General features: G+C 44.8%; 1 protein-coding gene across 3 annotated transcripts in view; it reads right to left on the bottom strand.

Moving 5' to 3' along the window:
* Positions 1-15,164, bottom strand: part of LOC124036092 (transient receptor potential cation channel subfamily M member 3-like) — a 228,269-nt gene that overhangs the window by 112,214 nt on the left and 100,891 nt on the right. For all 3 annotated transcript variants that reach the window (XM_046350237.1, XM_046350235.1, XM_046350236.1), the window contains exon 2: positions 4,705-4,784. In XM_046350237.1, coding sequence (XP_046206193.1) covers positions 4,705-4,784 — 80 coding nt within the window. The remainder of the gene's footprint in view (positions 1-4,704; positions 4,785-15,164) is intronic.

Here is a 15,164-nt window from a genome sequence, read left to right as displayed (position 1 = left end):
AAACCCCATGCAGCAGACTCTCTCTCCTTCCTTCAAATCTGTTAAACCATGTAATGTAGCCATTAGACATAGGTCAATGGTCATATGCACGGGACATAAATGGAGTTGAAATGTGACAGGTCCAGACAGGAGCCCCTGAAAGCAGACAACTGGAAACTTTATTCTGAGATGATGTAAGTGCCGGCCTGAGATAAAAATAAAAACATTTCTATCCACCTGCACGCCGTCGACTAGTTTTTTACAGATGTAAAAGTAACAATTTGATCCTGGAGCACCAACATTTTTCCTAAAGAGCTTACAAACAGTAGCTTCTAGTGTGATGTGTGGGTTGTGCTCGAGTCAGGCAGTTTCCTCTCCATCTGTCACCTGGAGCGATAGCAGTAGTCTACATTTCCATAATACCATTTGACAGCGATAGAGAGGGGAAGGGGAAGGGGGATGGGAAACATCATTTTTTTCTGTGCTACATTCTGCAAATTGCAAGCTTTATTTCAGTGTGATGTAACTCCCTAGAAATAGTGATTTTGGTGATTCACAATATTTTATTGTATGTTTATTATGTTTGTTCTGAATGCCCACTTAGGCAGAACATATGGCAGAGTCATTGAAACAAACATTTAATTACATTCTTTAGAGATACACCTCTCCTTCATTCGACTGACATTATCACATACACTTAGAAGAAAATGTGCTATTTAGAACCTAAAAAGGGTTCTTCAACTGTTCCCAAAGCAGAACTTTTGAATAACCCTTTGTAACGGTCTTGAGATGACAGACGCTGGGAGACAGGAAGCAAGTACAGGGTGAGGATTTAATAAAAAATAGACATGAAAAAAAAGAAAAAGAAAAGCAGATGCTGGCATCATCTACACTGTATTTCGGACAAATTTGATATTATTTTAATGGATTCGAAGTGACCCCAAACTTTTGAATGGTAGTATACACACACATACACACAACTGTGTATATATATATATATATATACACACAGTTGAAGTCATAGGTTAACATACACTTAGGTTGGAGTCATTAAAACTCGTTTTTCAACCACTCCACAAATTTCTTGTTAAAAAATTATAGTTTTGGCAAGTCGGTTAGGACATCTACTTTTTCCAACAAATGTTTACAGACAGATTATTTCACTTATAATTCACTGTATTCCAGTGGGTTAGAAGTTTACAAACACTAAGTTGACTGTGCCTTTAAACAGCTTGGGAAATTCCAGAAAATGTCATGGCTTTAGAAGCTTTAGAAGCTAATTGACATCATTTGAGCCAATTGGAGGTGTACCTGTACCTGTGCTTGACATCATGGGAAAATCAAAAGTAATCAGCCAAAAAGGTGTGTAGACCTCCACAAGTCTGGTTCATCCTTGGGAGCAATTTCCAAACGGCTTAATGTACCACGTTCATCTGTACAAACAATAGTATGCAAGTATAAACACCATGGAACCACGGATTAGCCGTCATACCGCTCAGGAAGGAGACACGTTCTGTCTCCTAGAGATGAACGTACTTCGGTGTGAAAAGTGCAAATCAATCCCAGAACAACAGCAAAGGACCTTGTGAAGATGCTGGAGGAAACGGGTACAAAAGTATCTATATCCACAATAAAACGAGTCCTATATCGACATAACCTGAAAGGCCGCTCAACAAGGAAGAAGCCACTGCTCCAAAATCACCATAAAAAAGCCAGACTACGGTTTGCAACTGCACATGGGGACAAAAATAGTACCTTTTTGGAGAAATGTCCTCTGGTCTGATGAAACAAAAATAGAGCTGTTTGGCCATAATGAGTGGCAATCACAAAGCCCCGACCTCAATCCTATAGAACATTTGTGGGCAGAACTGAAAAAGCATGTGCGAGCAAGGAGGCCTAAAACCTGACTCAGTTACACCAACTTTGTCAGTAGGAATGGGCCCAACTTAAAAATTCACCCAACTTATTGTGGGAAGCTTTTGGATTCAAGGACATTCAGATACTTGTCCCGAAGCCACTCCTGTGTTGTCTTGGTCGTGTGCTTAGGGTTGTTTTTCTGTTGGAAGGTGAACCTTTGCCCCAGTCTGCAGTCCTGAGCTCTCTGGAGCAGGTTTTCATCAAGTATCTCTCTGTACTTTGCTCTGTTCATCTTTCCCTCGATCCTGACTAGTATCCCAGTCCCTGCCTCTGAAGAACATCCCTACAGCATGATGCTGCCTCCTCCATGCTTCACCATAGGGATGGTGCCAGGTTTAGTCCAGAAGTGACGCTTGGCATTCAGGCCAAATAGTTTCATCTTGGTTTCACCAGACCAGACAATCTTGTTACTCATGGTCTGAGAGTCTTTAGGTGCCTTTTGAAAAACTCCAAGCAGGCTGTCATGTGCCTTTTACAGAGGAGTGACTTCTGTCTGGCCACCATACCATAAAGGCCTGATCGATGGAGTGCTGTAGAGATGGTTGTCCCTCTGGAAGATTCTCCCATGTCCACAGAGGAACTCTGGAGCTCTGTCCGTGTGGCCATCGGGTTCTTGGTCACCTCCCTGACCAAGGCACTTCTCTCCCACTTGCTCAATTTGGCCGGGTGGCCATCTCTAGGAAGAGTCTTGGTGGTTCCAAACTTCTTCCATTTAAGAATGACAGAGGCCACTCAACGTTGCAGAATTTTTTTGGTACCCTTCTCCAGATCTGTGCCTTGATACAATAATGTCTCGGAGCGCTACGGACAATTCTTTCGTGCTCATAGTTTTTGTTCTGACATGCACTGTCAACTCTGGACCTTATAGAGAGAGGAGTGTGTCAATGTTGTTACCACAGGTGAACCCAAATCAAGTTGTAGAAACATCTCAAGGATGGTTAATGGAAACAGGATGCACCTGAGCTCAATTTCGAGTCTCATACAGTAGCAAATGATGTGAATACTTATGTAAATAAGATATTTCTGATTTTTATTTATAAACATTTATAAAAAACGTTTTTTGCTTTGTCGTTATGGGGTATTGTGTGTAGATTGATAAGAGAAAAAAATGATGTAACAATTGTAGAACGTAACAAAATGTGGAAAATGTGAAAAGGTCTCCATAATTTCCGAATGCACTGTATAGAGTATATATATATATATACAGTATATATATATATATATATATATATATATATATATATATATATATATATATATAGACAGTGTATATATATATACACTGTATATATAGACAGTATATGTATACTCATTCAATGGTTTTCTTTATTTTTACTATTTATACATTGTAGACTAATAGTGAAGATATCAAAATTAGGAAATAACATATGACTAATCATGTAGTATCCAAAAAAGTGTTAAACAAATCAAAATGTATGCCTTTGCCTTTTATAACAGTTTTGCTATATTCTTGGCACTCTCTCAACCAGATTCATGAGGTAGTCACCTGGAATGCATTTCAATTAGCGCTTGATGATTTTTTTGACTGCACTTGAGGAAACTTTCAAAGATCTTGACATTTTCCAGATTCACTGACCTTCATGTCTTAAAGTAATGATGGACTGTCGTTGTTTTAAATGCTCATAAAAGTTTGAAAAATGTATTGTTCCAAACAAGCTGTTCAGTTATTTACTAATCTGCCCCTCAGTGACTGCCAGCAGAGGCAGTTCCGCCTCCGTTCAAGCATTGCTTGGATTGTGTTGCCATAAGTGAGAACTGCATATGGCATAATTTACAATAACACAAAGAAATGGACCTTCCTGCGGCACTCAAATGTGCGTTCAGTCAGAACTTCTGGGGCTGGGTCTCGTCCCAATCAGTCTCTCGCGCCAGATGACTTACTTCTGCACGTGACTCTAAGTTGAAGATGGGAACCTGGACATGGCTAGATCTGCTCTATTAGATGGCACTAAAGAAAAAAGTCAATTTGTAATTAACTTGTAAAAAAAAATCCTCTTAACAGTCATAGGAGCGTGGTACTTGATAAACCGGACAACTACAACTAACAATAGTGGATAAGGATAGAGGGATAAACTAGCAAGACCTTCCTCATCATGGATCTGGTAGGGAGAAAAACATAGCCAATTTTGTATTTTCTCCCTGATTTAGTTTGTCAGATTCTACTGTAGGTGGCAGGGTGACAAGTTGTGTGGACAAAAAACAGAATAAAACAAATTAACAAATTAATTAACCAGCTACACTATTTTTGAGAAATATAGAAAAATAGTTTGTCGGTTTATTTTGGTCAAATTAACCAGTTATCTACCGTTGATAAGCAGCTAGCTAGCTATAGCTAGCTGGTACAGTAGCTTGCTAGATACTTAGAAAATATCAAGTCTTTTAAACTCATATCTAACTAACACAGAAATATGTTTATTAACTAGCTAGCGCATCATGCTTTGCAACTTTATGTTAGCTAGCTATCCCCAGTTAGAAAATGTGTTTTCGATTATTGCAGTGCAATAGTGGTCATTCGGTTTTATTATGCAATAGTGAAATAGGTGTATTTATGCTGTTGTTCAAATACACAGATCATTTTATTTCTCAAAGAAGATACCATTAGTTTGAAAACATGACATATTTCTGTCATGCTGCGTTGTAGACAACAACCATCTCGTGCCCCAGGTATTCTGTCAATCAGTGGCCGCCGATGATCAACTGTGCCATGTATGGTGTCTGGGAGGATGTAAGTAATATAATTTCCCTTTCACATTGGATGACAAAATTATATTCCAAAAACTCACTTACCTATGGGGGTCTTTGGCGCTCACTATGATATGAACACATTCTCTCTTGCTGAATGCTCTTTCTATCCACGATTTCTGTGCCTGTAGAGAGAAGAGAAGACGCTCAGTCACTTCGTCCCTCAAACTCAAACAACAGGATTCTTAATGTGAGCGAGTGAGGCTAGAGCATTACAGGTGCCACATCAAGAAGCATGCAAGCAGCTAGTACCAAGCTAAACCCTCAGTGCGAGTCTGAGCCCAGTCTGAGCCCAACTCATTACCTGGGAGGAGGAGAGGCATGTCTATACCAAGTGACAAAGCACTTCATTAGAGTGGGAGGGAGGATCACCATATTAAGCTTCTCAATACCTAGGGGATTTAGTTAGTCTTACACAGACACATTCTCTTCAAGGACCAGGTAGCTAGCTCTTGCAGAATTTGAAGTGCGTACATATAAACCACATAGCCACAGGTCTCCTATCTGCTATCGACTATTTAAGGTGCATATTTGATGTCTTAAAACCAAGTGTTGGAAATGACTATCAAGCATGTGCGCACACACCGCAGTAGAGCAGAACGCAAGCTTACACTTACATGCACTTGTATTTTAACTCACACAAACTCATCCATGCAAACTAACACACACTCAAAGGCAAAGATTTTATATAGTTATCGACACAGGCGTTTCCCCATTGAGATAAAGTGTAGAGAGTAAGCGGATGGTCTGTGCACCCAGGCAGTAAATTCTGTTTGAATGTATTAGATATGAGCAGTTCTTCATCCTGCACCTGTGGAGTCCATAAATATGGAACATTTCCTCATTTCCATGGTATTCTAGCATAACTGACAGCCAATGGAAAGAAACGTGTGTGTCGGTGGGATGTTGCTGTCATGTCTACTGCAGGTGTCTGAGGGTGAGAGCTACAACAAGTTTATATATTTACCAAAGAGGCATCACAAAGGGGTGCATTGCCTGCATGGATAGTAACGTTGTGGATAGTAAGGGTTGTGTAGCACACGGGTAAGTTGTTTATCAAGTTATCCATCTTTTCTAGGTAACGTCAGCTAGGTAGCTACATGTAAATAGGATAGACAGCATTCCAATATTATTTATTTATTTATTACACAAGCGTTATAGCTTGATCTGCTAAAAACAACAATGTTAGCCAGCTAATGTTAGCTAGTAGCTAGCTAAGCTAGATAGCTAATGATTAGATTTCCAGACCCAAAGATAGATCTATGACAATAGAAAAACACAATTGCAACGAAATGTGAAATATTATATCTCTTGAGAATAATGAAGCAAGTCCTGGTCTAATTTCTGCAGATGAAGGTCCGAAAGAAAGTCCCAGGTCCTGGAGAGACTGAGGAGTATAACTCCAATGGGTTATAAATGCTATTGGTTTACTCTTAGAATTGGTTGTAGGACTACAAAAATTATGTTAAAAGTAACAACGGATAGACCTAGAATATGCATGGCCAACCTTGCTCCTAAAGATCTAGTTACTTGGTGTGCAGGTTTCCGTTCCAGCCCATCCCTGACATTATGCTTATTATTTATATTACACACTATTCATTTAGCTATTCAATCATATCTTGTTTTGGAGTAAGGGTGTAATGGGGTGTAATCTGAAGAGATTTCACTCCATGCTTCCTGAAGCACCTCCCACAAGTTGGATTGGCTTGATGGGCACTTCTTTTTTAATTTAACTTTTATTTTACTAGGCAAGTCAGTTAAGAACAAATTCTTATTTTCAATGACTGTCTAGGAACAGTGGGTTAACTGCCTGTTCAGGGGCAGAACGACAGATTTGTACCTCGTCAGCTCGGGGAATCGATCTTGCAACCTCTCGGTTACTAGTCCAACGCTCAAACCACTAGGCTACCCTACCGCCCCTTACGTACCATATGGTCAAGCTGCTCCCACAACAGCTCAATAGGGTTGAGATCTGGTGACTGTGCTGGCAAGAACAAGTCAATGTGTGTACTGTATATATCTAATTTGTTCAGTTTTTTGATTGGGTCAAGAAACACGAACTTGTCATTTTGTGCTAGCAAGCCAAATCACTTGCTAATTAGCAATTATGGTGTGCTGTTGCGCCGGCTGTTTACTGGGGAACCCTATTGACTACATCATCTCTGTGCCCCACACTTACAATTATCTGTAAGGTCCCTCAGTCGAGCAGTGAATTTCAAACACAGATTCAACCACAGCAACCACAACAACCTTTACCCCTCAAGACCAGGGAGGGGTAAAGGTAAGGTAAAACTGCAAATAATGTGGCAAAGAAATGAACTTCATGTCCTGAATACAAAGTGTTATGTTTGGGTCAAATCACACACATTACATCACTGAGTAACACTCTTCATATTTTCAAGCATGGTGGTGGCTGCATCATTTACATGCATCATTTACATGCGTATGCTTGTCATCGGCAAGGATTGGGGAATTTTTTAGGATGAAATAGAGCTAAGCACAGGCAAATTCCTAGAGGAAAACATGTTCAGTCTTTTATGAGTCTTTCTTATCCAGAGCCTCTCCCTCTGTAGAGCCGACAGAGATGGTCGCCTCACTTCAGGTCCTAAGGAAACTATGCAGTTACTAGTCTTTTGCTGTATTATTTTCTGTATTATTTCTTACATTGTTTGCCCAGGAAATCTCAAGTGTTATTACATACAGCCGGGAAGAACTGTTGGATATAAAAGCGATGATAACTTACCAACATTACAACCAGGAATATGTCTTTCCTGAAGTGGATCCTTTGTTCTGAACTCCTCCCTGGACACTGGTTCTTAACAACACGGTCGCCGCAGGAGAGGCAGACGGAGCGGCCTACTGGTCAGACTCAGAAGGTGAGCACACCATCCACCACTCCTGAGCATATTACACGCCAATGTCCAACTCTACATAACAAGGTGGATGAAATTAGGGCACGAGTTGCCTTCCAGAGAGACATCAGAGATTGTAACATTCTCTGTTTCACGGAAACATGGCTCACTCGGGATATGTTGTCAGAGTCGGTACAGCCACCTGGTTTCTTCATGCATCGCGCCGACAGACACAAACATCTCTCTGGACAAGAGGAATACCTATGTAAGAATGCTGTTCATTGACTACAGCTTAGCATTTAATACCATAGTACTCTCCAAATTCATCATTAAGCTCGAGACCCTGGGGCTCGACCCCGCCTTGTATTTCTGACGGGACACCCCCAGGTGGTGAAGGTAGGAAACAACATCTCCACCCTGCTGATCCTGAACACTGGGGCCATACAATGGTGCGTTCTCAGTCCTCACCTGTACTCCCTGTTCACCCATGACTGCGTGGCCATGCACGCTTCCAACTCAATCATCAAGTTTGCAGACAACACTACAGGCTTGATTACCAACAACGACGAGACAGCCTACAGGGAGGAGTTGAAGGCCCTCGGAGTGTGGTGTCAGGAAAATAACCTCTCACTCAAAGTCAGCAAAACAAAGGAGATGATCATGGACTTCAGGAAACCGCAGAGGGAGCACCCCCCCATCCACATCGATGGGACAGTAGTGGCGAAGGTGGAAAGTTTCAAGTTCTCTCTCTTTTTCTCTCTCTCCCTCTCTCGGAGAACCTGAGCCTTAGGAACATGCCTCAGGGCTACATGCCCTGATGACTCCTTGCTGTCCCCAGTCTACCTGGTCATGCTGCTGCTCCAGTTTCAACTGTTCTGCCTGCAGCCATGGAACCCTGAGCTGTTCACCAAAGGTACCTCCTTGTCCCAAACCTGCTGTTTTCAACTCTCTAGAGACAGCATGTGACAACCCTCCCACTCTGTCTGCCAAATTCTTTCTCTTTGCTCGTTTTCCTTAATAGGATGCCGGTGGGCGGAGCCGGGAGGGTCATCAGAGAAATGGGACACACCTGGGCTCTGGTGTGTCCCAGAATAAATGCACCTCTTCCCCATTCATTGGGGAGACTCTTCCCATGCAGACAGACAAATTTTGGTTTAGGCATTTTTGTGGCTGTTTTGTTGGTTTGCATTGGCACCTTTCAACACCCCTCATTATCACATGTATACACGCAACCACTCACTTACACTACTGAGTACACACACCATTGTTAAGTGTATTTACTTTACTTCAGTTAATAAATATATTTTGTTATTATTTATCTCCATATTGTCTCCCTTTTTGTTACGGACTTTGAGCCGGTTCGTGACAAGTGGGGGCTCGTCCAGGATCATAAGGTTGGTTCCTAGACATTTTGGCGCATAGCATTATGAAGGACTAATACTAGTGTCGTTGGGCTTACTAGTATGTTTATTGTGTTTGGGAGAAAACGTGGAGTTAATGTTTGCGAACTCTTTAGGTGCTTTGTTTGCATCTTTTGTTACAGCTTGTTTGAGTTGTAGGACCAGTACTGGTTTGGTAGGACCAGGCCTTTGTTTGTTTGGTAAACTTGCCACTGTAGTGGATAGTTGGTTCTGTGCTACGTTGAGGAGATTATATTGGTTAGTTTCCAGGCCACTGCCCAGGCTGGAGACTCTTGCTCTACTCGCTGTTGGGACATGGTTCGAGGAGGTGAGTACAGTCGGCTGAGTACTTCAGTGGGAGATTTGGGTAGGGTAGTGACACTTACTACCTGGAGCTATAGCCTTTTTCCCCTGTTAGGCTTAGCTACGTGCTTCATTTTGGAATACGTTGGGCATGGTTATTTTGTTTATTTTTGTGTGGTGTGTGTGGATTGAGCAGTTGTCTCGGGGCACATCCGTGGTTTAGGGGAATCTGCCAGCGTGCTGGGTGGTTTATTTCCTTGCCTGTGGGCTGCAGTGCGTAATTACCCACCGCAAATCTGCACGAAGACTAGGGTTGAGTTACTGTAGGTTTTGGGGTAGCTCCATATATATATCTCATCTCTCTCTTCTGTGGTGCCCAGTGTGATTGTCACTTATCTTGTGGTCTGGTCTGGTGTGTTCAGCAGAAGGAAAGAGCGAGAGTGTTATGCAGGTGAATGAGGACCCAAAAGCGACTTGGCGAAAACAGAGTTTTTAATCCAGTAAGAAACTTTACAAAACAAAAAGCATAATACTACTCGTAAAGACGAGAACAGACTGGAGACTTGATCGAGAACTGCAGGTTGCCTCGGGAAGGCACTTGAACCTAGCAGACTCAGACACCTGCTCACCACGCAGCATCTGAGGGAAACACGACACGACAGGGCAAAACATAGACACAGCACGGTGAATTATAGATGAGGATCCGACAGGGCAGGTACGGAAAACAAGGAGAGAAATAGGGACTCTAATCAGGGAAAAGGATCGGGAACAGGTGTGGGAAGACTAAATGATGATTAGGGGAATAGGAACAGCTGGGAGCAGGAACGGAACGATAGAGAGAAGAGAGAGCGAGAGAGTGAGAGAGGGAGGGGAGAGAGAGGGATAGAAAGAGGGAAAGAACCTAATAAGACCAGCAGAGGGAAACGAATAGAAGGGGAAGCACAGGGACAAGACATGATAATTAATGACAAAACATGACAGTACCCCCCACTCACCGAGCGCCTCCTGGCGCACTCGAGGAGGAATCCTGGCGGCAACGGAGGAAATCATCAATGAGTGAACGGTCCAGCACGTCCCGAGACGGAACCCAACTCCTCTCCTCAGGACCGTAACCCTCCCAATCCACTAAGTATTGGTGACCCCGTCCCCGAGAACGCATGTCCATGATCTTATGTACCTTGTAAATAGGTGCGCTCTCGACAAGGACGGGAGGGGGGAGGGAAGACGAACGGGGGTGCGAAGAAAGGGCTTGACACAGGAGACATGGAAGACAGGATGGACGCGACGAAGATGTCGCGGAAGAAGCAGTCGCACAGCGACAGGATTGACGACCTGGGAGACACGGAACGGACCAATGAACCGCGGAGTCAACTTACGAGAAGCTGTCGTAAGAGGAAGGTTGCGAGTGGAAAGCCACACTCTCTGGCCGCAACAATACCTTGGACTCTTAATCCTGCGTTTATTGGCGGCTCTCACAGTCTGTGCCCTGTAGCGGCAAAGTGCAGACCTCACCCTCCCCAGGTGCGCTCACAACGTTGGACAAACGCTTGAGCGGAGGGAACGCTGGACTCGGCAAGCTGGGATGAGAACAGAGGAGGCTGGTAACCCAGACTACTCTGAAACGGAGATAACCCGGTAGAAGACGAAGGAAGCGAGTTGTGAGCGTATTCTGCCCAGGGGAGCTGTTCTGCCCAAGACGCAGGGTTTCTGAAAGAAAGGCTGCGTAGTATGCGACCAATCGTCTGATTGGCCCTCTCTGCTTGACCGTTAGACTGGGGATGAAACCCGGAAGAGAGACTGACGGACGCACCAATCAAACGACAGAACTCCCTCCAAAACTGTGACGTGAATTGCGGGCCTCTGTCTGAAACGGCGTCTAACGGGAGGCCATGAATTCTGAACACATTCTCGATAATGATTTGTGCCGTCTCCTTAGCGGAAGGAAGTTTAGCGAGGGGAATGAAATGTGCCGCCTTAGAGAACCTATCGACAACCGTAAGAATCACAGTCTTCCCCGCAGACAAAGGCAGACCGGTAATGAAGTCTAGGGCGATGTGAGACCATGGTCGAGAAGGAATGGGGAGCGGTCTGAGACGACCGGCAGGAGGAGAGTTACCCGACTTAGTCTGCGCGCAGTCCGAACAAGCAGCCACGAAACGGCGCGTGTCACGCTCCTGAGTCGGCCACCGAAAGCGCTGGCGAATAGACGCAAGAGTGCCTCGAACACCGGGATGACCAGCTAACTTGGCAGAGTGAGCCCACTGAAGAACAGCCAGACGAGTGGAAACAGGAACGAAAAGGAGGTTACTAGGACAAGCGCGCGGCGACGCAGTGTGCGTGAGTGCTTGCTTAACCTGTCTTTCAATTCCCCAGACTGTCAACCCGACAACACGCCCATAAGGAAGAATCCCCTCGGGATCAGTAGAAGCCACAGAAGAACTAAACAGACGGGATAAGGCATCAGGCTTGGTGTTCTTGCTACCCGGACGGTAAGAAATCACAAACTCGAAACGAGCGAAAAACAACGCCCAACGAGCTTGACGGGCATTAAGTCGTTTGGCAGAACGGATGTACTCAAGGTTCTTATGGTCTGTCCAAACGACAAAAGGAACGGTCGCCCCCTCCAACCACTGTCGCCATTCGCCTAGGGCTAAGCGGATGGCGAGCAGTTCACGGTTACCCACATCATAGTTGCGCTCAGATGGCGACAGGCGATGAGAAAAATAAGCGCAAGGATGAACCTTATCGTCAGACTGGAAGCGCTGGGATAGAATGGCTTCCACGCCTACCTCTGAAGCGTCAACCTCGACAATGAATTGTCTAGTGACGTCAGGAGTAACGAGGATAGGAGCGGACGTAAAACGTTCCTTTAGAAGATCAAAAGCTCCCTGGGCGGAACCGGACCACTTAAAACACGTCTTGACAGAAGTAAGAGCTGTGAGAGGGGCAGCAACTTGACCAAAATTACGAATGAAACGCCGATAGAAATTAGCGAAACCTAAAAAGCGCTGCAACTCGACACGTGACCTTGGAACGGGCCAATCACTGACAGCTTGGACCTTAGCGGAATCCATCTGAATGCCTTCAGCGGAAATAACGGAACCGAGAAAAGTAACGGAGGAGACATGAAAAGAGCACTTCTCAGCCTTTACGTAGAGACAATTCTCTAAAAGGCGCTGTAGAACACGTCGAACGTGCTGAACATGAATCTCGAGTGACGGTGAAAAAATCAGGATATCGTCAAGATAGACAAAAACAAAGATGTTCAGCATGTCTCTCAGAACATCATTAACTAATGCCTGAAAAACAGCTGGCGCATTGGCGAGACCAAACGGCAGAACCCAGTACTCAAAATGCCCTAACGGAGTGTTAAACGCCGTTTTCCACTCGTCCCCCTCTCTGATGCGCACGAGATGGTAAGCGTTACGAAGGTCCAACTTAGTAAAGCACCTGGCTCCCTGCAGAATCTCGAAGGCTGATGACATAAGGGGAAGCGGATAACGATTCTTAACCGTTATGTCATTCAGCCCTCGATAATCCACGCAGGGGCGCAGAGTACCGTCCTTCTTCTTAACAAAAAAGAACCCCGCCCCGGCCGGAGAGGAAGAAGGCACTATGGTACCGGCGTCAAGAGACACAGATAAATAATCCTCGAGAGCCTTACGTTCGGGAGCCGACAGAGAGTATAGTCTACCCCGAGGAGGAGTGGTCCCCGGAAGGAGATCAATACTACAATCATACGACCGGTGAGGAGGAAGGGAGTTGGCTCGGGACCGACTGAAGACCGTGCGCAGATCATGATATTCCTCCGGCACTCCTGTCAAATCGCCAGGTTCCTCCTGAGAAGTGGGGACAGAAGAAATGGGAGGGATGGCGAGAGCAATCAAAGAGTCCACACTGGAAGGAACCTCCCGAGAGAGAATCTCATCTTTGACCACTGTGTGGAGTCCCTCCAGAAAACGAGCGAGCAGCGCCGGCTCGTTCCAGTCACTAGAGGCAGCAAGAGTACGAAACTCTATAGAGTAATCCGTTATGGATCGATCACCTTGGCATAGGGAAGCCAGGGCCCTAGAAGCCTCCCCACCAAAAACTGAACGGTCAAAAACCCGAATCATCTCCTCTTTAAAGTTCTGGTAATTGTTAGAACAATCAGCCCTTGCCTCCCAGATAGCTGTGCCCCACTCTCGGGCCCGGCCAGTAAGGAGTGAAATGACGTAAGCAACCCGAGCTCTCTCTCTAGAGTATGTGTTGGGTTGGAGAGAGAACACAATCTCACACTGGGTGAGAAAGGAGCGGCACTCAGTGGGCTGCCCGGAGTAGCAAGGTGGGTTATTAACCCTAGGTTCTGGAGGCTCGGCAGGCCAGGAAGTAACAGGTGGCACGAGACGAAGACTCTGGAACTGTCCAGAGAGGTCGGAAACCTGAGCGGCCAGGTTCTCCACGGCATGGCGAGCAGCAGACAATTCCTGCTCGTGTCTGCCGAGCATGGCTCCTTGGATCTCGACGGCAGTGTAACGAGCATCTGTAGTCGCTGGGTCCATTCCTTGGTCGGATCCTTCTGTTATGCAGGTGAATGAGGACCCAAAAGCGACTAGGCGAAAACAGAGTTTTTAATCCAGTAAGAAACTTTACAAAACAAAAAGCATAATACTACTCGTAAAGACGAGAACAGACTGGAGACTTGATCGAGAACTGCAGGTTGCCTCGGGAAGGCACTTGAACCTAGCAGACTCAGACACCTGCTCACCACGCAGCATCTGAGGGAAACACGACACGACAGGGCAAAACATAGACACAGCACGGTGAATTATAGATGAGGATCCGACAGGGCAGGTACGGAAAACAAGGAGAGAAATAGGGACTCTAATCAGGGAAAAGGATCGGGAACAGGTGTGGGAAGACTAAATGATGATTAGGGGAATAGGAACAGCTGGGAGCAGGAACGGAACGATAGAGAGAAGAGAGAGCGAGAGAGTGAGAGAGGGAGGGGGAGAGAGAGGGATAGAAAGAGGGAAAGAACCTAATAAGACCAGCAGAGGGAAACGAATAGAAGGGGAAGCACAGGGACAAGACATGATAATTAATGACAAAACATGACAGAGATTCTTTTTTTGTATTTACTTCTGACTATGGAGTCTAATGTAGACAAGTTAAATCGCTTTCCATCAGAAGTACTGTTGGAATTATGTACAAAAGAACAGCTGTTGAAGATTGCTGAACACTACAAGGTTAAAATTAGTGATAAATGTCCCAAAAATTATATTATGTTCATATTGAAGGCCAATCTGATGGAGAGTGGTATTCTTGAAGTCACCACTGGGGCAGCCTCTGCTGAGGACTCCCCGTCTCCCCGTAACGTTACAATGGCCGCTCCATCAGTTAGTCCTAGTAGTCTTCTTTTTGAACAGCAGAAAGAACTGCTTCTGTTGCAGCTAGAGCATGATTGTGTAAAGTATGAAAAGGAATTGGCATTTAAACAAGGTATGGCGCGTGCTAAAATCAAGCTGCAACAAGAGCGGCTAGAGCTGGTTAGGGAAAGAAAGCTCTCGGGGGAGTGTTTTCTCTGGGAAGGTGACCCAGATTTACCTAGGGGTCGTTCCTCTTTTGGTCGTGCCCCGGACACATTTGATATTGTTGGGAACTTACAGTTGTTGCCTAAATTTAATGAGAAGGACTCTGAGACATTCTTTTTTTTGGTTGTTTGAGCGTGTTGCTGACGCTAGGAGTTGGCCTAAGTCTGACCGCACTTTAATGTTGCAGTGTGTGTTCACTGGTAAAGCGCATGAAGCATATTCAGCTCTTAGTGTCAAACATGATAAGTTTAAAATGGCTGTGTTACAGATTTACGAATTGGTCCCTGAGGATTACCACCAACGATTTAGAACTTTAAAAAGGGATAATAAACAGACTCATGTTGAATTAGCGTGAGAGTTATCTTCACAGTTTAATT

Source organism: Oncorhynchus gorbuscha, linkage group LG05, assembly GCF_021184085.1.
Source record: "Oncorhynchus gorbuscha isolate QuinsamMale2020 ecotype Even-year linkage group LG05, OgorEven_v1.0, whole genome shotgun sequence".
In the NCBI taxonomy this organism is placed as follows: domain Eukaryota; kingdom Metazoa; phylum Chordata; class Actinopteri; order Salmoniformes; family Salmonidae; genus Oncorhynchus; species Oncorhynchus gorbuscha.
The sequence above is the reverse complement of the archived record's forward strand: the minus strand, read 5'-3'. Positions and strand labels throughout refer to the sequence as shown.